The 20,603-nt window shown below is 41.9% G+C and overlaps 1 protein-coding gene across 3 annotated transcripts in view; it reads right to left on the reverse strand.

Moving 5' to 3' along the window:
• Window positions 1-2,504: 2,504 nt before the first annotated feature.
• LOC121674555 (desmoplakin) overlaps window positions 2,505-20,603 on the reverse strand; it is a 39,215-nt gene continuing 21,116 nt past the window's right edge. The window contains exons 12-24 of one of the 3 annotated variants that reach the window (XM_042048997.1): window positions 20,055-20,209; window positions 19,527-19,653; window positions 18,783-18,987; window positions 18,062-18,279; window positions 17,171-17,337; window positions 16,719-16,857; window positions 14,566-14,759; window positions 13,537-13,699; window positions 12,841-12,924; window positions 11,822-11,929; window positions 11,083-11,181; window positions 9,748-10,245; window positions 2,505-6,396 (exon numbers count right to left, since the gene is read on the reverse strand). In XM_042048997.1, the coding sequence (XP_041904931.1) occupies window positions 3,202-6,396; window positions 9,748-10,245; window positions 11,083-11,181; window positions 11,822-11,929; window positions 12,841-12,924; window positions 13,537-13,699; window positions 14,566-14,759; window positions 16,719-16,857; window positions 17,171-17,337; window positions 18,062-18,279; window positions 18,783-18,987; window positions 19,527-19,653; window positions 20,055-20,209 (5,352 nt within the window). In that variant the 3' untranslated portion in view covers window positions 2,505-3,201. Of the gene's footprint in view, window positions 6,397-7,953; window positions 10,246-11,082; window positions 11,182-11,821; window positions 11,930-12,840; window positions 12,925-13,536; window positions 13,700-14,565; window positions 14,760-16,718; window positions 16,858-17,170; window positions 17,338-18,061; window positions 18,280-18,782; window positions 18,988-19,526; window positions 19,654-20,054; window positions 20,210-20,603 lie in introns of all 3 variants that reach the window. The other 2 variants (XM_042048995.1, XM_042048996.1) reach the window with 2 other exon arrangements.

A 20,603-nucleotide genomic window follows, 5' to 3' on the forward strand; every position in this document is an offset into this window, starting at 1 on the left:
GCAAGGCCAAGGTGAGATTAACCCTTTTTATTGCTGTGAAGAGCTGAAAACCTGAGGGAAGAGAGAGAGGAGATGCTTAAAGCTGAAATTCTGTTGTGAAGCTATGATATATCAGAGTATCCTGTTGCAATTTCATGAAGATATGGGGGTGGAGTGTTCAACTCGTAAGCAAAAGCACCTGTGCTGAGATAGGCAGATGCTGACGCAGCTGTAATTTCATGAGAAGTTTGGACGGAGAGATGAACCAGATGAGGACTTTTGCTCCAAATGGGAAAGGAGAAACCTCAGTTCCTAGAGATGCTCCCAGAGATAGTCCTAACGATGAAGATGATGAAGACCCTTTGCTCCCAGGGAAGGAGAAGGGCCTCTGTTTTTGTTTCTGAACAGCTCAACCTTAAAAATGTACCCCAAAAACCTTCAAGAGTGGACCCTCGAAAGCAGTTGTGGGAAAAGCTGCAAGTCGGGGGAAAGGACTCACACGCAGGCAGAGAGACTCCTCTTCCTAAATGGACTGAACAAGGTTATTATGGAAGTGGTAAATAGACTGAACATCTTAAGGGTTGTCTTTTTACATAGTCAGTGGGAGAAGGGAGGAAGGTGGGGGGAGAAGGAGAGTTCTGAAGGTGTGGTATAATTTTTTTTTTTTCCCTTCTTTTAGGTCTGTTAATAAACTTCTTTATATTCTTTCAAGTTTGGTGCCTGCTTTGCATTTCTCCTAATTCTTATCTCACAGAAGATAAACAGTAATGAGTATTTTAGACCAAACCACTACAAGGAGAAAGCACTGTCACCATAATTTCTGTGATATTATCTCCTATTTTGGTCACTAGGAGAGGGCAAAATGTTGACTGAGCAGTAAGAAAGGTAGTATGCAAAGATGGAGCTTTAAACAATGTATCAGACATGCCAGGAATGCCTTGAAAAAAAAACACATGCTGAGCCTGCTGTGGAGTGTTGCAGGATTTCTCAGCCCATGCAAACCACAGGAGTGCGTGCATGCACCAGCGAACTTTCCTTTAGTAATGACCAGCTTTACTCTTACTGTAGACCCCAGGAACCCCACAGTCATTTAAAGCTGCAGAACCAGTCTGGGATTAAATAAAGCAGTGCTTTTTAATTTTTTTTACGGAGTAGTTTCTCCCCAGCAGTCAGAAAGCGTTTCAGACATTGACTCTTCCTCTATGATACAGCTAATAAACTCAGCTGTAGAGAGAAATCTCTGAAGCTGTGAAGATTCCCTAGAAGACAGGATGCACTTTCTCACCTACTTTCTGTAGAGGTTTCCAACACTGACTTGTACGAGTCCCATTAATTTCTTAGTCCAGTAACTGAAGATACTTTATATATGGCAGAGATTTTATACACAGCCCTCATCTTCAGGAAACACTGGAAATGCTTCTCAGGCTAGAGAGTAAACTTTATCCAGAGACAGCAGGATCAGAACCTGTGCTATTCCTTACCACAGAAAAGGAATATTCTACAAAAAAATTAGGCAGCATTATTAACAGTGTCTAACATTTATGTCCATAAGTTTCTTCCTATCTATAGCAACTAAAATTCATATAGCAGCAGGGCTCCTACATGGCTAAAAGCAGGTATATGCTTTGAACAACTTAAAGGAAAACATTATTTCAGCTACTGGCAAATTATACTAATAGTTTTGTCATTAAAGCACTGTACTAGCTGTTGTGTAAAGCCATACTAAATTCTTGTAAGTGATCAATCACTCTGCTGAGAATATCGTGCCTACCCAGAGGTATCTGCACTGTGTGCCACAGGGGAGAGGACAGGACAGCCTCCATGTATACCAGTCATCTGCACTGGCTAAGGAACATTAATTAGAGCTGAAGTGGTGTCAAATGTCACTGTTGTGTCCTCTAATACTGCGGTCATTTAGTCCTGCTCTGGTTTCTCAGCTCAGATAAAAGGAGTCAGGAGATGCCAGCAGCCTACGTAAAAGTGATGACAGCAAGACATCATGCAAGCACTGATACACTACCGTGGTTTTCTCAACCTAGGCTTTCAGGAGCCAGCAGAAGAGGCAGAAGGACATTAGAGGAGGCAATTGTTCAGGTTTTGAAAGATGTTCCTGTGCCACTGTATTGGCCAGCTAAGCCAGCCAATTTTTAGTTCTGCTCATTGTCCAGTTACATGGATGTATAAGGGAGAATCTGATTCAGTCCCTTGTAGCTGCAGAGACAATGAGCTGGATCACAAGCAGACAAAATATGCTTCCTATCATCATCATCAATATAAGCAACTGAGAAAACAGGCTTTCTGCTTTTAGGGCATAGCTTCCATTATTGGTGATATCTTCATTTTCCTACTGAAAAATCAGAATCAGAAGTCCTCATTCACAAAAGTGATGGCTCAGCATCATGAAAAGTAGTGTGCCTGTACACTTTTTACAACAAAGCTAGTATCTACTACTTTTAAAAATGGTTCTTTCTCCAACCTGCACCTCCAAGAAGGTCCACAGATAAAATTAGTAAGTACACACCAAATACTTTAAAACTTGAGAAGTTTATTGCCCAGAATAGCTCACATGGGTACAGTTAGATGTTTTTTATTTTCTTCATTACAGGGAAATAAAGCAAAACAGTAGAAAATGTATATGGATTAATAGTAAAACAGAAGCCCAGCCTAATAATAGCCCTTTACATCCACCAAGTTATGCTTCAGAAAATGGCTAGCCAAACATAAAGAAGTAGAGCATCTGAAAGACAGTTTCATGTTTATGGTATAGATTCTAAACCAGTATTAAGGGCATTTTCTGTCCGTACTGTTAATATCTTTTTTTTCATAATAGCAAATTGAAAAAGGTCTATGTAGAAAAAAAGTTAACTACTCCAAGACTTTCTAACCTCAGTTATCACCTTATAGGTTGATAGTTATGGATAACAGGAGAAGGCACATGACACAGTATTTAAAATATACAGAGACCTATTAAAATCCAAAGACTAAAAGGAAATGGGAACCGAAACTCAAAATTCACAAATATTACTTTTGCATTCCCCAATCTATATTCTATAAGTTTGCATTCAAGCATTTTACAGCTTTTTCAGAAGAAAAGGGTAACACACCCAGAAAAGACTTCAAGGCTTTGCTTTGAGTTACTTTGTTGGTGTTTTTTTTTTTAGTAAACAGAATATACCATAATCTAAACGATAATAAAATGCAGACACATTCCCTCACTTGTTATTAGCGCCCAATAGACCCACTGCTGAAGGTTGAGTATGAGTAAGAATATGAAGAGCTTGCTGAGGCATCAAAGCTTCCTCTCCTAGACCCACTCCGTGAGCCTGAACGTGAGCCAGAGCGAGAGCCAGAGCGAGAGCCGGGTGCCGAGGAGACATTGTAAGGACTGGATATGCCTTTAGAGGAAACGGAGGCTGCTTCCAACAGTTTAAGCCCGGTGATGTCTTCCACCATTGACCGATTCATTGCATCTTTGTAGGATATTTTCAGCTTGGTCTTGGGGCAGGTCAGAATTTTAGGATAGCTGTTGGTGTCTTGTAATTTCTGGGCAGCGCGACCGTCAATCAATCCATTCCTAATGGCTTCTTCAGTAGTTATTCTTCCACGCACTTCCGGGTCCACGAGACCTCCAGTGAGGTACTGGAATTCAAGGAACCGCTGCCCAGCCTCATAAGGCAGCCATTTTTCCTTCACTGCTTCAGCTGCTGACATCCTCTTGCGTCCACCCTTTATGCCTTCGAACCCTAGGAAGGCCTTCTGGGCTGGTTTGAGACGTGTGGCCATATCCTGATCGATGATGCCTTGGCTAGTGGCTTCCTGAAGTGAAAGCCTCTGGCCAGTGGTAGGGCATATTATGCCACCTGTGCAGGCCTGCGCTTCAAGTAACCGCTGCCCGGTGATGCTATCCACGATGCCCCGCTGTATAGCCTCTGAAATGGAGATTTTCTCCAAGTTTTCTGTGTCAAATATGGCTGCAATAGGACTGCACTCATCTGGGGTCTCTGAGAAAGAACCGCTCCTGATCACTGAAGAAGAACTCCTGACACTCAGCACGGTGGGAGACCGAGTCACTGACTCATGCCGGAACACCTCATCAGTGCCATTGCGGCAGGAAATCATGTCTGCAAACTGGGTCAGGCTTAAGCTGCCAGAACGGTACTGGTCAAAGAACTTTCTCTCCACCAGGCCTTTATCAATGGCATCTTGGATGTCATACTGGCTACCTGTTTTTCTGTCGACAAGGACTACTCTACTGCTGCCATCTGATCCTGTGATAGTTATTTCTTCCCACTCACACTCCTGTTCAGCTAGTTCCGTGTAGGTGTCATAATCTATGAGGCCTTTGCTGTATGCCTCCTGAACGGACATCTCCCCGTTTGTTTCTGGATCTACAATGACCACCCTGCGCTTCCTAAGGGTGTTCTTCTGTGAGGTGTGCACCACCTTCTTCTTCTCTCTCAGGGGCAGAAGGCAGAGCCCTGTTGCATCATCCTTTATGCATCTATCTTTCAGTTGCAAGTATGTCAAGTTTTCCTCTGTGTTGGGATCAAAGAACCCTTTAGTGTCATCACTTGGATCACTGAGGATCTGGTTGAGCTCCTCATTGAAGTAGCCACGCTTGTAGGCTGTCTCTACTGGCAAGCGGTAGCTCTCTTTGGGGTCAATGATCCCTCCAGTAGCGATCTGGGCCTCCAGCAGACGGATGCCGTGGCCTCTTTCTATGAGCTCTTTGTTCATTGCTTGGAACAGAGAAATGATGTTTCCAGTTTCTGGGTCTTTGTACCCAGTGACTGCTCTTTCTGCAGAGAGAAGTTTCTCTTTAAATTCAATTCCAACAAGGCCTCTTTTGTAAGCTTCCTCAACAGGCAGCCTCACGTTGCTGACAGGATCCACTATGAACCCTGTGGCTGCCTGGGCTTCTAGGAGTTCAAGGGCTGTCCCCGGCCTAACCAAACCTATTTTCATAGCCTGGTAAATGCCAAGTTTCTCTTTAGTTGCCTCGTTGTAGATACCAGCAATACAGCTAGAGCCCTGAAGGAAATCAATAATTCTCTCACTCACTTCTTCCACTGTAATTGCACCTCTTTCCAAGTCATTCCTGGTTGATTCCTTAATGATTCCAGCCTCAAGCAGTGCATCTGCTGAGACAGGCTGCCTTATCCCTTGGAATGACATACTCCTCTTCTGCACTGGAAGGAGGAGCAGACCAGTGTGTGGTTCAATCCTGCATTTTTCCTTCAGCTGCATGTAAGTGACTGCCTTTTTGGTGGTGGGATCAATGAAGTTCTTTGTATTGCCTTGGCAGTTGTTTAGCATCCTGTACAGGTCTTTGTCAATCAACCCACGAGATAAAGCTACCTCTTTTGGCAGGAAAACACTGTTGACAGGATCAACAATCCCTCCTACAGCCAGCTGGGCTTCAAGCAGACGAATCCCGGTTTCTCTGTCAACCAAGTTTTTCTTGATGGCTTCAGATACTGGCACGGTTTTGCCTGAGAAAGGATCCTTAAATCCTGTAATAGCCTTTTCTGCTGTATAGATCTGTTCTCTATCATCGAAGTCAATCAGATCTCTGGCGATAGCACTGTCCACTGTTAATATCTCATTTCGATGTGGGTCTATCACACCTCCTGTTGCTGCCTGGGCTTCTAGGAGCAGGACTGCATTCTCTGCTGTAAGCAGCTGATTCCGTTTGGCCTCAACAAAAGAGTACTTCTGTCTGGGCGAAAGGGATACCCCTGCAATAGCACCTGCCCCTTTGAGGTAGGGCTCAATGTCAGCCGCCACCTCTTCCACCGACCTCTGCCCCTTCAGCAGTTTATCCAGTGCGAGTTTGTCTATCAGCTGACACTCATACAGCTGCATGGCTGTGATCTTCTTCCGCAGCCCACTGAACACCAGCTTGGAGGCATCAATACAGAAGTCTTCCTCGGTCTGCGTAGATCTGTGAGCCCCATATGGGCGCTGCTTGAGCTTCTCAATCTCTCTTTGCAGCCTGAGACGCTCTGACTCCAACTCTGACTGGTTTTTGACAGCGGTCTCTTCCAGCCTGCACCGGTATCTCTCCTCAATCCGTTTGATTTCCATCTGCAGCCTTTCAATCTCACTCCTCAGGCTGTTCTTCTCCCTCTCGCTCTTCTCCCTCTCACACTGGATCTTCCTTATGGATTCCTCTGTTCGGGAGTGCTGGCTCTTCCACTGATTGAGGTCATTGAGAATTTGTTGCTTCTCACTTTCCAGGCGTTGCTTCAAACGTGATTCTGATTCCAGGGTAACTTTCAAACGGTTCAGTTCCTCTTCTAATCTCTGCAGCCTGGCTTTGTCTTGCTCCAAAGCACTCATTTTTATCAGCAGGGTTTCTCTTTCTTGCATAATGTGACTATACTGATTTTTGGATTCTTGAATCCTACTGGATGCCTACAATTGTGGAGGAGAAATAAACCAAGAAAGGATGGTTAGAGTTTGTGCTGGTTAGAGTTATGCCCTCCACCTACAATGCTCTCCAGCCTGTCATTTAACCTGCAGCAAGCTCCCACTGGAAAAAACTCTAGTCACAGCAGTGCCCTACCCAAGATTATGGATATACATAAGCCAGGGAAGGCACATTACCCCTTCACTTACAGTGTCTGCAGTACTGCCAGAGACTCAAGAGACTGTATTCTGTTACCCACAGCCTCAGTCTTTGGCTGACTTACTTCTCTATAACTTTGTGATTCTTCTCACAGTACACTGACAAACACACAGAGCATTCAAGGCTCATTAATAGTCTGATGCTCAGCAGATGTCCTGGCAGTCCTACTGATCCAGGGGAATTTGCATCAGCTAAGGACTGGTCATACATGGATAAAAAGGAAATACATTACTCAATTTTTGCTCTCCTGTTAGTTTCACATGTCACTCCAAACAATTTTACCTGTGTTGCCTTGCATTTTAAGTCTCGCAATGTCTTCATATATGTATATGCAAAACCACTCACAGGCATGCACATTTGTATGCAGTCCATATTAAACTGAATACAAGTTTATCTATTTGTAATAAAAGCATATATATATGTGTGTGTGTGTATATATATATATATGCACAGATGTTATATAATGCTAAATGTTAGTATTTTTTAAAAATCAGCATTAGGATTTTTAGAATAAAGGAAAGAAAAACAATAAAGGAAACAAGAAAAGAAATATAATGGACAAGTCTAGGAAAAAAACATTTTCACAAATGCTCACTTGTATATATTTAAAGAGCAGCTCTTTGTACAGGAAACCAGGCAGAACAAAATATTAAAAAATGTTTTTCTTAACTTGTTTATGTTGTCACCTAAAGTTTAAGAAATAAGGGCCAATAGTAAAATTTTCAAATGCCCTTAGTGACTTAGGAACATAAATCCCCAAAACAGCCCATGAAAGATAGACTTTTAGTACCTTAGGTACAGCTGACAACATGACTTTCAATCCTCACTTGTAGTCAACATCTTACCCAGCTAATCAGCACCTTGACAGCTTGTTGGTTCTGGGGTTTTTAGCCAGTTTAGTTTGTGACAGCACTCAGGTCAACCTCAAAGGATGGCTTTAAGCCATCCTGGTTGAAATAGCCTGGGAAGCACACAGCCAGCAGGGAACTGTTAAAGTACAGTGGCACTCTCCAGGTGCTCTCATTTTTCCCTAGGATGGTTTGCTGGAGACTGGCACAGAACACAGGTTTCTTCTGGGGCAAGGGCTGAAGACAAGGCTCTCCGAGGTGACGAGAGCTTATGGCTCCCTAGAACAGCTCCCAGGGAGTAAAGAGGCTAAGGAAGTGGCCAAATCCTGCCATTTTTATTTAAAAATTAACAAGAGGAAGGGTCATTAAGGAGATGTTAATCACAAGTACAGCGACTTCAAACAGCAAAGGGTGAATTAATTTGTTCAAATGGACACTGCAATTAATTATATATCGGAGAGACAGTAAAGCTGGGATCAAAGTATGTGTGAATACCTCTAGAGCTTGCTTTTGGAATTTTTCAATTTCCTGTCTCAATTTTTCCCTTTCTTTCTGTAAATCATTAATCAACCCCTGAAGTTCCAGGGTTTGCTTGCTGCTCATCTGAAGCTGATTCTTTAGTTCAGCAATGGTGGTATTTTTCTCATCAACTTCATTTCTGACCATTCTGAGGTCATCATACTCCAATCTAACATTTCGCAGCTCTTCCTCCAGTAACAAGTGTTCCTTGGTGAGGTTCTCGGTGAGAGACTGAAGCCTTTCAATTTCTATTTTGCATTCATTCAAGGCTTTGCTTTTTTCCTCAGAGGTTTTCTGTAAGTGCTCGTATCGTAGGTGAGCCTGTTTTAATTGCTCCTGTTCTTGGACCAACTGACGACGTAAAGTCTCAATATCTGATGTGTATTTTCTTATCTCCTCCATGTATCTTTGCTTCTCTCTCACATGACCATCTAATACTTCTCTTTGGTGTCTAAGGTCATCTTCATTCCTCTTCTTTACAATAGATACTTCCTCTATCTGCTGTGTGAGATTAGTTATTTTAACCGACTGGTCTCTCAGAGATCTCCTCATGCCTTCTATTTCCTCCTCCAGTTTTTTCCTCCTGGATGTCTCCTCCATTAAATTTTTGTTCTGTCTGCAAAGTTCCTCCTCCAACTTATGTTTCTGGATCTGCAAGTCTTTTACAGTGCTCTGGAACTTTGCACTTTCTTGATCCCTGCCTTTTTTCTCTTGTGAAACTCTTTCATAGTCAATTTTCAGTCTGGCCAGTTCCTGCTCTTGGATCCTCAGCTTGTTAATTGTCTCAGTAGCACTCGTGTTTGCCTTCTGCAGGTCAAACTGGACTCTTTTCAACTGACTGTTCTCATCCTCCACTTCTTTCCTCTGACTTGTTTCTACATCCAACAACTTTCTCAACCTTTCAATCTCTTTGTTTCTTTCCTTAATGGTCTTAGAAGCATCATCAAGTGACTGTTTGTACCGCATACTTTCGTCAGAGTGCCTCTGAATAACTTGTTTTAGCTCAATCTCCAGCTGCTGTTTCTTCTGAGAAAGCTCTGAGCCAGCTGCCTTCTGCTGCTGAGCATTCTCTTCTATTTTCCGTAGATTATCTGTTGTCTGACTTATTGTGTTCTTCAGTCTCCTAATTTCCTCACACAAATTCCTATTTTCTCTCATGGCATTATCAAGCTGTGTTCTATAATTATTTGTCTCCTCTTCCTTTTGCATGGTGACCTGGTGAATTGTGTTCTTTGTGATATTAATCTCAGTTTCATATTTGTTCTTTAAGCTAATAATTTCCTCATCATAACTGTTTCTTACCTTAGCCAACTCATTTTCAAGTTCCCATCGGCTTTTAGCCTCTTCCTGAAGCTGAAGCTTTAGCCTTTCCAGCTCCTTAGTTTTATCCTGAATAGTTGAGGCAGCCTCCTCGAGAGCCTGCTTGTATCTGGAGTTGTCTTCCCCACGGAGCTGAATGATCTGTTTCAGCTCCAGCTCTAACTGATGCTTCTGCTGTGACACCTCAGAACTGCAAGCCTTCTGCTGGAGAGCATCTTCTTCTGCCCTCCGCCGTTGGTCTGTTGTTTGCAGAATGGCATCGTTCAGCCTCACAATCTCATCCTTAAGATCTCTGTTCTCTCTTGTCAGTCTGTCAACCTGGGCTCTGAGGCCTTTTGCATCATCATCTTTCTGTGCAGCTATCTGCTGGATTGTTGTCTTCTTAATATTAATTTCTGTTTCATACTTGTTCTTTAAATTACTCATCTCCTCGCTAAACTGGTTTCTTACCTTAGCCAGCTCATTTTCATACTCCCTCTTCCGTGTGCCTTCATCCTGAAGAAGAACCCTTAATCTTTCTATCTCGTACTCCTTCTCCTTGATGACCTTCTCAGACTCTAACTTTTGCCAACCAAGACTGTCTTTCTCATTTTGTCTCGTTTTTTGCAGTTGGTCATAGTCATTCTTCTGCTGCTCATATCTATCCTCCAGCAACTTCCTTTTCCTTTTCTCATCTTCAGTCTCATAAGTCAACCTGGTTATTCTGTCATTTAGATCCTTTATTTGGGCATAGCATTTGTCTAGGTTTTGCTTAGCAGAATTTCCATCCATTTCAGCTTGTCTTTTCATTTCTTCCAAACTCATCAGCTTTGCCTTAAGCTGAGAAATGTCCATCTGGTACTTCTGCAGATTTTGCTCCAGGAATTTATGTTTGTTGCTTGTCTCTGAATTTGAATCTCTAGCAAGCCTGAGTTCTTCTTCCAGGAGTTCAATTTTGGTGTTTTTCATCTGCAATATGGTAGCAGAAAATCAAACAAACAGAAAAACTCCCATAAATACTTGTGACAACTGCTTCAAAATAATGATATGCAATACAATATAAATTTGTAACACTGAAAATTTAAAAATAAATTTTTTCGATGCTTCACTGAGAGGTAAAACCCTTTTTTAATTTAATGTCATCAAGACAAATTCTGGAATCCTTATTTATTCAAACCTTACTCAGAAATGAGCATATAATGACTTTCAGAGGGGAAAAAATATTTGATGGGGGGAGGGAGGTGCATTATTGATAGTAAAATGTGGTGTATCTAAAGTTCACCAAGAAAGCATGAAATAGTCACCTTTAGAACCTCCGTGATTTTCTAACGGGTAAAAATCACATTCCATATATGCAACTTCTTAAACGGGCCCCTCTTTTTCACTGAGCTGTATCAAAACAGGAGTTGCTTCTTTTGAAACACTCTAGAATATGGGCTGAAATGAGGTGCCCTTAAACATGAAGAACAAGTTTTCAGCACTGAGGTAGATGTACTCTCACTGAGGTCAAGGCTGGGATAGGCAGGGAAGGATCACTCGTTGTGCCTTGATGAGCACCTCCTTATTTACCAAGAAGACCAGGTCTCTACCTCACTTCACATGTGACGTTGGAGGTCACTTCACAGAACACTGTACTCTTTCACAAAAGATGCGTGACACTGCTAATATGCCTCCTTCATAGGATACCTCTGAGTTCTGGATATAGTTTTGTGAGCTATTTTACACTATACTTTTCTGCCTCTGATCCGTGATAGTTTTCTAACCCGTGATAAAAATGAAAGCTAAAGAAAATAAGAGTTAGAATACCTTCAAATCCTCCATGCTCTTTAACATTTCACTCAAGAATCTGTAATAATCTCCCGATCTTGTAAGAAGCTCTATATAGCGGGACTGAGCCTCATTAGCCTTCAAAAGAAACAGAATTGTTAGCAGCTTGTACTAGACTTAGACATGAACGTACCTATGTCCAGATCATTTAAAGGATTCCAATCTACTTTAGCAAACACATCACTTGACAAAGTAAAAAGCAAATTCTCCTCCTCACAAATTCACACAACTTTCTGAGGACCCCAAAAGTGTTAATTCCTCCTTCTGAAAAATGCATACCTATTTTGTTTTTCAAGATTGTTTTCTCCCCATGGCTGATGCGATATTAAATTCAAGCCATCATCCCCTGGTCCATCATGCTCTTCTGGTCTGACAGTCACAAGTAACCCAAGTTAAATTTTTAATAGCAGTTAATTCCCAGGCTGAAAGCCACTAAACCACTTGGGGCACGAATCTACCTTTCTCACAATATGTATGCAGTGGACAGTACACAGGAATGAGGTAAATTCCTGAGGGCTAATCTACTGCCTAAACAAGCCCAGGTCTGATTTTACAGCACAATGACTGTTCTGCACTAATTCCTTGTGCCGTATTACGTGCTTAGTGCACATTACCAGTGATGGTGCCAGGTATTAGAATACAGCTGGATAGGACTCACAAGGGCTCACACAGACAAACAAATGTATTCAAAAAACTGATGGGGAGGAAAGAAAGATACCTCTTGTAGAATCAGCACTGCAGGAGACTGAACCACACTCTTCTTGATAGGTATGTTGAGCAATGTTTCTAATCCCGAACTGTAGGAAGCAACCTGTAGTTCATAATCCTGAAAAACAAGAGGAAAAGCAAGACCCATTGAGAAACTGCCAAAGAATTCTCTGGTAATCTATTTCAGAAAATGCAAGGTTTTGGGGTTTTTTGGTTTTGTTTTCTTAATGAAAAGCTACATTTTTCCCTTGTTTATATTTCTGACCATGTACAGATGATCCTGTCATAAACAGAAGCTCATGAGTTAAAGTACCCCTGTGGAGATTCATGAAGGAGAATGACAAGGGAAAAGGAGAAAAAACATTTTACAAAAACAAGAAGACAAGTGTTTCTGTAAGTTATGGGCTACTCAGATGAAAAAGATTCATGGGAGTAACTGGTCTAAGTACTGTTATCAACCCAAATTTCATCAGAAATAACAGTCTCTGCATCTCTTTTGTATCACATACGCCATGTCACATATATAACAAAACCTTTGCTGCAGAGAGCAAGATTGAGCTGGAGAAAGCAAGGATATAAAGGTGACATAAAAATGCAAGGACCACAAAACCATTCCCTCTCTATGCTATTGGTTTTCACGGCTATTACACACCATTCCTCCTGCTAATCTGAATTTGTCTTGCCTCCTAGATCAGATCCTCATCAGATCTAATTTTTAAGGTACCAAACTGTTCTTGACTTCCTTATGATTTCTAACATGTGAACTGGAAAGTTTGGTCTGGCTAGAAGGAGGCTTTGATTCACCTGAAGAGAAGCTCTCACTGGTATCTGCTGCATGATCCCATAGTCTTCAGGTGGTAAGTACACAAATTGCTTTCATTGTGTTTTGTACTCAGAAGTACTTCACCCCGCCAATTTTTGTACGCACACATCAGGGAGCTGACTCTTCACCCGTCAGCAGAGCAGAGACAATGGGATGTGCCTGACCATGAAAAACCACACCCCACAAAAATGCTGAGATCCAAGTACCTTAATTGCAGCTGAGCACTGATCTGCATGCTTGAGAAGCTCCTCGACTTTGTCTCGCTTCCCACAGATTTCACTGTGCAAGTTCTGTCAAGAGAAAAGTGAGCCTTGAAACACTCCCGCAAGATTTACCAGTATTTCCTCCTGTACACGCTGCCTCCATCAGAAAGCACCTGCAGCAGGAGACTACTGCAGCCCCTGAGGCTGAGACCTGAAATGACCTGCAGCTGGCAGTTTGTACAACAGCAAGCTCTCTGGGCATGAGAAGGCTGTTCTCAGAGAGAACACCCAGCAACTGAACCCAGAGCTGGGTAGGGAGAGTTCCTTGACTTTAGCTTAGATGTAGTGACTCGCTTTTTATTTTTGTGCTGTAATTTGTCCCATAAGTTGCACGATCTTACAGTCCCTTGAATTAATTCAAAGCTGATGTGTAAAAGTGTCAGTGAATGTGAAGGAGCCAAAACCAGCCTTGTTCATAATCTGTATCATAATCTGTTGCAGTGCTGACAGAAAGTAATGAGGACAATAATATTTCCTCCCTCCTGCCTTCTACATATGTGGTGTTTTTTGGTAGCTTGCATACTTTATAATTCAAAACAGGCCACAGTATTGCAGACTGCGTTGATACTGGTATTTTCTGTATAGCAAAACAATTTAAAATCCAGATAATTGAAGACAACTCATTCAGGTGCTACATACCTTCTGATCATGTAGGTATCTCATGATAGTGTTGGAATCACACAGCTTCATGGACTCAATAGAATCCTGCCGACGCTTGGCATCACAGATCCACTTGCACAGAGCCTGGTAGAGATCTCGGTAAGTTTTCAGCTGTTTGATCTGCCTTTCTAAATCCCATGATCTAGGGGAAAAAAAGGAAAAACCTGTCAAAATTGAAAGTGCATTCTCTTTCTCTCTCTTTACACAGTTTTCAGAAATAAGACACAGAAATAAACTAATGTAAAACTATAGGAAGCTCTGAAAAGGAGATTCTGAAGAAAAATTTTAGATGAGAATTGTATTGGTTCTCAGTCACCCAATATGGGTTTTTAATACCTCACTTTTGAGTAACTCTGTAATACACAGAGGCTGGGCCTTCCTGTCAAAGTGAGAGATGGATAAAACTGCAGTAATAAAAATCAAGTTCGCTGACTTCAGTACTCTTGTTCTCAGTTTTCACTGAACAACCAGTGAAACCAGTTGGGACTACATTTTGTCCACAGATAAAAACAAAATAAAGCAAACCAAAACAAGCCATACCACGACCCTTCCCCTACCCACCCAATCAGAATATGCCTTTAGTTCAAGATTCAGATTCAAGGTTCGATTTTGTTACTTAATTCTTAGTGTTACTTTTTTAACCCTCAACTATAGGGTGTTTAGGAATAAGCATGGTTGCTTTTTTTGAGAGGGGAAAATGCTGACTGGAAGTACTTAATCCAAGAACACTAGTAAGAAATTAAAAAAAAAAAAAAAAGAAAATCAGAACAACTCTTTAGCACATAGGTTAGACATTTGCATGGTTAACTATATTTTTCTGCTTGGTCTTACACAATTCCTTTTGAAGTATGTTCAACCTATTCACAATTGCTCAAGTCTTATTGCCCTGAAGTCACTATTTGTCCTTTGGAAGCAAAGATTAGTGCACAACAGTTCTTTTAGACTCACTGCTAAGATGTTCTTGGTAGCAATAGCAATAAGGAAAACTCTACAAAAATATGAACAAACCTGTTATCTATCTGCTTATCAGCCCTCTGCCAGCGGTCTATTAGCTGGGTAACTTTGTCACAGTACTTTCCAATGTCCATGTCATACAGGGTGTATGACTGGCAAGACTGTGAGTGAATCTGAAGTGTTCTCTGCAGCTCATTTTCCAAGGTATTCAGTAGTGACTTCTTCATATTTAGGTCTGCTTTCATTTTCTAGAGAAAAAACCAAAATGTCATTTAATTTTTTCTGGAGAAGATACTGATACTTAACCAACTGAACAGCATGCACAATATGCTGGGATCTAAAGATGCTGTTTCTAACTCAGTAAGGTACGTATAGTGATGTCAGCTGAACTTAACCTATTTAAAGTGAAACACCTATTTTGGTACAATTTGGCTTAAAAATGTGTTTAAAGTTAGACTAAATAATTTTCCAAACCTAAGGTCTATGCTATCATATTCTGAAGCCAACATTTCAGTTTCTCTGAACTCTGCAGAGCAGTTACTAGAGCAGAATAAGAATCTTGCTTGTTCCTAGAAACAACTGACTAGAAAATTTCACTGAAGTATAAAAGATTTCTGCACTTGAAACAGCTGTGGAATCGAGCCTCAGGACTGGCATATCCAGTTTTTAAACATCTAAAAACCTGCACAGATTTTTTTTTTGCTATTTACATGTTTATAGACATCTTCCAGGGAGATGTTTCTTTACACACACACACATATTTGTTTAGGTACATATACTTGCATACTGTGCATCACCAAACAACACCAAATATACAGCACAGGCTCTGCCTTGCATCCCCCAGACACAGGGATGGCTACAGCCTTCAGTGATATGCTCAAGCTTTCTTTTTTTTTTTTGGTGTAGCTCAAACTTACACCAGCTAAGAACAACTCCCAGCAACTGAACTGCAGCTCTCATTTAACGTGATAAAAAGGTAAGCAGATTGTGCTCCATTTACACCACCTACACACTTTTCCCCTACTAAATGTAAGAACAGAAAACAATGAAAGAGTTCTTGTTCTCCCAAATGCATTCGGTGCACAAAAGGACCGGCAGATAAAGGCAGATAAAAGACTGGATCTGCAAGACAACTTTGTGCTCAGCAAAGCAGTTATTTCCCTTTTCCCCTTGTACAGGCTGGATACTTTTCACTCTAAGATTTGACATAGATTCTAGCAAAACCAGGACACACAATAATACTCAAATTCACTTGTTACACCTAGAGGACAACAAGGGTAATTAACAAGCCTGTATGCAAGAAAGGAGGTACTGCCTTCAAATCTACATTCACAAGTGATACAAATAAACACAGACAATAGTGTTCACAAATGGATTACAGAAACTTTCCATGCAGCTGCCCTTGCTGTGGGGGCAGCAACAACCAGGGTGTGGAAGAAGTAATAACCTATATATTCCTTTCAGTAATTTCATAGAATCACAGAATTTCCTGAGTTGGAAATGATCCACAAGAATCATTGAATACAACTCCTGGCCTTGCACAGGCCACCCCAAGAGTCACACCACATGCCTGAGAGCGTTGGCCAAATGCTTCTTGAGCTCTATCAAGCTTGGTGCTGTGACCACTTCCCTGGGGAGCCTGTTCCAGTGCTCAGCCCACTTCTGGATGAAGAACCTTATCCTAATATCCAACCTAAACCTCCCCTGACACAGCTCCTTCCTGTTCCCTTGGGTCCTATCACTGGTCATCACAGAGAAGAGATCAGTGTCTGCCCCTCCTCTTCCCCTTGTGAAGAAGCTCTAGGCAGCCATGAAGTCTCCCCTCAGTCTTCTATTTCCAGGCTGAACAGACCTAGTGACCGCAGCCACTCCTCATATGGCTTCCTCAAAGCCCTTCACCATTCTTGTGGCCCTCCTTTGGACGCTCTCTAATAACTTCATATATTTCTTATCTTGAGGCACCCAAAACTGCACACAGGACTCAAGGGGAGGCTGCACCAGTGCAGAGCAGAGCAGGACAATCCCCTCCCTTGACCAGCCAGCAACACTGTGCCTGATTTACAAAACATTGTATGTCTACACATAAAATACAACAGGATCAGCATTTCCATCTCCTGTGGTTTTGGAAGGGTTTCCCCTAGCTCAATAGATCTGTGCTGGCAGCTACGAATTTTGCTTTGCTGTGTCCTTGGGTTTTGGCCCCTCACCTTCAGACAAGCCCGATAAGCCTCCACTTTATCAAGATCCAAAGGAACAGTCTCCTCTTCAGACAGTCTGACTTCAAAAACTCTGATCACATCTTCCGTTTGCAGAATAACCTGGAGCAGACACCTCAGTGCATTCAAGCTAAATTAAATGATACAAGACAAATCCATTATGGACTAAGGCAGGAAGGGTGATATTTTTAATTAATTGCAGATGATTGGCTAAAGAGAATAGGTAACACAAGAAATTTCTGTGATACCCATTCTTCTCACTTTCTTTTTTTAAAGTCTTCCAGAAAAGAGAAGAAATTAATCTAAGTGTTGTTTCCATCAACACGTACACAATTTGCAGAGAAGAAGGTGTAATTTTACACTACTGGTACAAAAGGCAGTTTTCTGGACTAAGGATTAGGGGAGAATATGAATATTTATTGGTATAGCCTCAATTTACTTACCTGTCTAAGTAGCCAGCAGAAACACCATTGATATTTTCCAGTTTTTGAAAGAGGGCATTTATCTCCGATTGCAAGTACACATACTTCTCACAGCCTCTGAAGTTAGGCAGCAAGTCCTTATGCTTATTGAGGGTTTCAGCCATTATTTGAGAGTCATTCTGCACCCCCTAAGGAAAAACAGAATGCCTGGTTTACACATTTTTGGTTGGCTGAATGATTGTTCTACAGCACATATGGAATTGGTCTCCTTATCCAAGCAGTCTGCTGTTACATAACCAGCTTGACTGAGGACTGAAGCAGTGGCTGAGCTTGCTTTTTTCAAGGCAAGCAATATTGAGCAGTTTCTTTTTTGTCCAAAATATGTCTTTTTGAGCATCTCCACTCCAAAACTCAGCTCTGACAAGCCATGGTCCTTCTGCTCTTGAGACTTTTGCAACCTCATTGCCTCACAGGAATTTCTCATCTGCTGAACCTATAATCTTTTTGTACCAATCTTCTCTCCTTGGTCTCCTACAAATCTAAAGAACTAGCAAAGGGATAGTAAGTCTTGTGTATCCAGTCTGTATCCCACAGACAGCACTTTACAGGTAGGTAGTTAAGTGAAGTCCTTGAAAAGGATTTTAATGGCCCTCAGCTCTGGATGAGGCTTAACATGAACTCACAGCCACTTGACATCAGTCTTTCTGTATTTCTTGCCTGGCAGAATTTGACTTCTAAAATTCAAGAATCAACTTTTTCTAATTAGAAGCTAAATTCTAATCCAAATCATCATGATTAGCTCCCAACTGAGAATTTTCTGCACAGGATGTGTGTCTTTCCCAGCTGATCATAAACAGAACTGCAGCATGCTCTGCAGCACAGAGATGCTCAAAGTAAAACATCCACAGTTACCTCTAAGTCCTTTATTCTGGCTGAAAAGTCGTGCATAGCCCCTTGATCCACTCCAAGAGGAGCTCTTTGAACCATCTGAACCTCAGAAGCCTCAATCTGACGCCGAAGTTTCTGAAGCTCCAGCAGCAGCCAGGCCTCCTGCTTCTCAAGCTCTCGGTTTCTCTCGTTAACGATAATGGTGTTTGAGGAACCCACGGGACAGCTCTCAGTTGGGACCACTGTAAAATGAATTGGGTAAGCATCAACTGCCAGAGAACTGAGCACCCACATGCAGGAAGCCAAGGCAGTGCCCAAGCCATCCAAGCACCGAGCTGATCGGTAGAACTGAGCACAGGTAGAAGATCTGGGCCCTTAGGCAGCTGTTTCAGGGAATGAAATTTCTCCTTCACAAAAAAGTACACTTGCTTCCTGAAATGCAACAGTGAGATTTTGCTTCCTAATAAAATGTATCAGATGGACTAAATTCCTCTCATTCTCCCAGCAAGTTCCATGAATTTTGGAGGACTATTCCCAGATTCCCACCAAAGGAAGGAAGAACAAAATCTTCCCCTGTGCATGGTCAGTTTTGTTATGTTGGGAGACAGCAAAACAGTTCTTGAACATGTTCCCATTCATACATTGAAGAGAACATTTTCACGTAAAAAGAATGCACCACCCACCACCTCTGGAACAAAGAAACCTCAGCAGTCCAAACTCTGCAAGAGCCAGAAAGACAACAGACCTGTTTGTGGCGGTCGTGGTTGATTAGGCAGTTGTATGATCAAGGTTTGGTAGTGCTTCTGAGCATCAGTGAACTGAGTCTGGATCTTTCGTTTGTCTTCATCACCAAACATCTCTGAGCCTTGGCTGTTCCTGAGGAATTCTTGATAATGGATCTCCAGGTCAGTTATTATTTTTTGGTAATCTTCCTTGCGCATTGTTTTCAGCTGAAATAAGGAAGGAAGGAATTTTAAAATAAAAGAGAAAAAAAAATCAATTGGGGAAGTTTTATGACTAGTTAATCATCAAGGAACAAACTAATAAACCTATAAAAAACCCAAAGTAATCACGCTTTAGAATAAATCCTAACTAGGCTGCCTCTGAAAGTATGGTGCTAAGAGTACCATCAGAGTTAATCTATCCTTGTTACCATCATTTCGTAACTTAAGAGCAGTCTGAAATTCTACCTCTTACTCTGTTTATCCATGCCCTTGTACAGTGGGAACAGGTACAGCAAGTATGTAATAAATTCCTTTAGCTAATCTTCCTGCTAATCTGTATTGTGTTTGAGTAGGAAAGCATTTTGTTTCTCCTTTAACAAAATTACAACTTCCATATGTGTGAGTGTTTGTGCAACCCAGCAAAAGGAAGGCCCATGGTTTTGTTGAACATACATCTGCACAGGATACTGAAGGGTCTGCTTGGGACAGCAGACATCAAGTCATGGATGTCTCTGGTCTGCAGGCAAGGCCAGCTGGTGTCTTACCTTGGCAATAGTCATGGCTCTGATTTTCTCAATGTCAATCATGCAATAATGCCAGGACACCAGGCTCTTCATGTTGATATACAGCTGGTTCCACAAAGCTAAAATAGCTTCATAGTATTGCTCAATTCTGGCATGAGAAAAAAAAAAAAAAAGCACAATCAAAATGCATCTATACTTGTAGCACAGCCACAAAACATCCAAAGAAACACTCACCAGATGTGGAGTGTGCTAAGACTCGTTCTCTACTTGAAAAAATCTTGGAAATTAATTTATACATGACTTTCATTATTACAGATGAGAAAAACCTCACAGACATTAACATTTAAATCTTTTTAGACCACAACCTAGATCCCAGCAAGTTTCACTGAAGCATGTCTCCTCAAGTCAAGGTTCTAGTCCTTAATCCCCCACCCCTACAGGTAGGGGGAGTGTACTCTGATCAAAGCACAGAACATATTTTGTGACTGGTTGCTATTGTGGGTGAACTCTAATCCCGTGGCAAGTGCCCAAACCCAGGCAGCAACTCACTTGGTAGCAAGATCCACTGCTAATGGATTGGGGGGTGGGATGATAAGACTGACAGATGGCACCAGCATATCCACTCCTCCAGGGCCGGTCACCAGCCACTTGCTGCGCTCATTGTTGTCCTTCAAGATACATTCATCTCCTTTGCGCACCGTTTTCTGTAGGGGATGCACAACAATGTTTAGTTAAGTAAGGTGGGGCTTCCAGGAGAGACAGACAAGGAAGATACTTCTAGATCACAGAAACAGGAGTGCTTCCCAGCTGCCAGGTCTGGGTGTGCATCTCAGCTTCATACTGGGGCAAAAGATCAGTACAGATCAACCCCTTCTCCCTGAATCTGGTTTCCATGTGAAGAAAACCCAAAAAAGCCCAGGTGTGAGCCACAGAATTCTCAGAGCAGTTGCCAGTCTTGTAGATGATCAGACCTGGGGCTTACCCCGACAAACACCAAAGATTGACTGTGGACACATGGGCTGGTAAGCTATGCACCCACGCATGGCTTTAAGCCAGTGAGCTGGAGGCACAACGATGTTCAGTGCTGCATCCATTATT

This window comes from Corvus kubaryi, unplaced genomic scaffold (genome assembly GCF_017639235.1).
Source record: "Corvus kubaryi isolate FWS band 111438036 unplaced genomic scaffold, C.kubaryi_AGA036_p1.0 69, whole genome shotgun sequence".
NCBI lineage: Eukaryota > Metazoa > Chordata > Aves > Passeriformes > Corvidae > Corvus > Corvus kubaryi.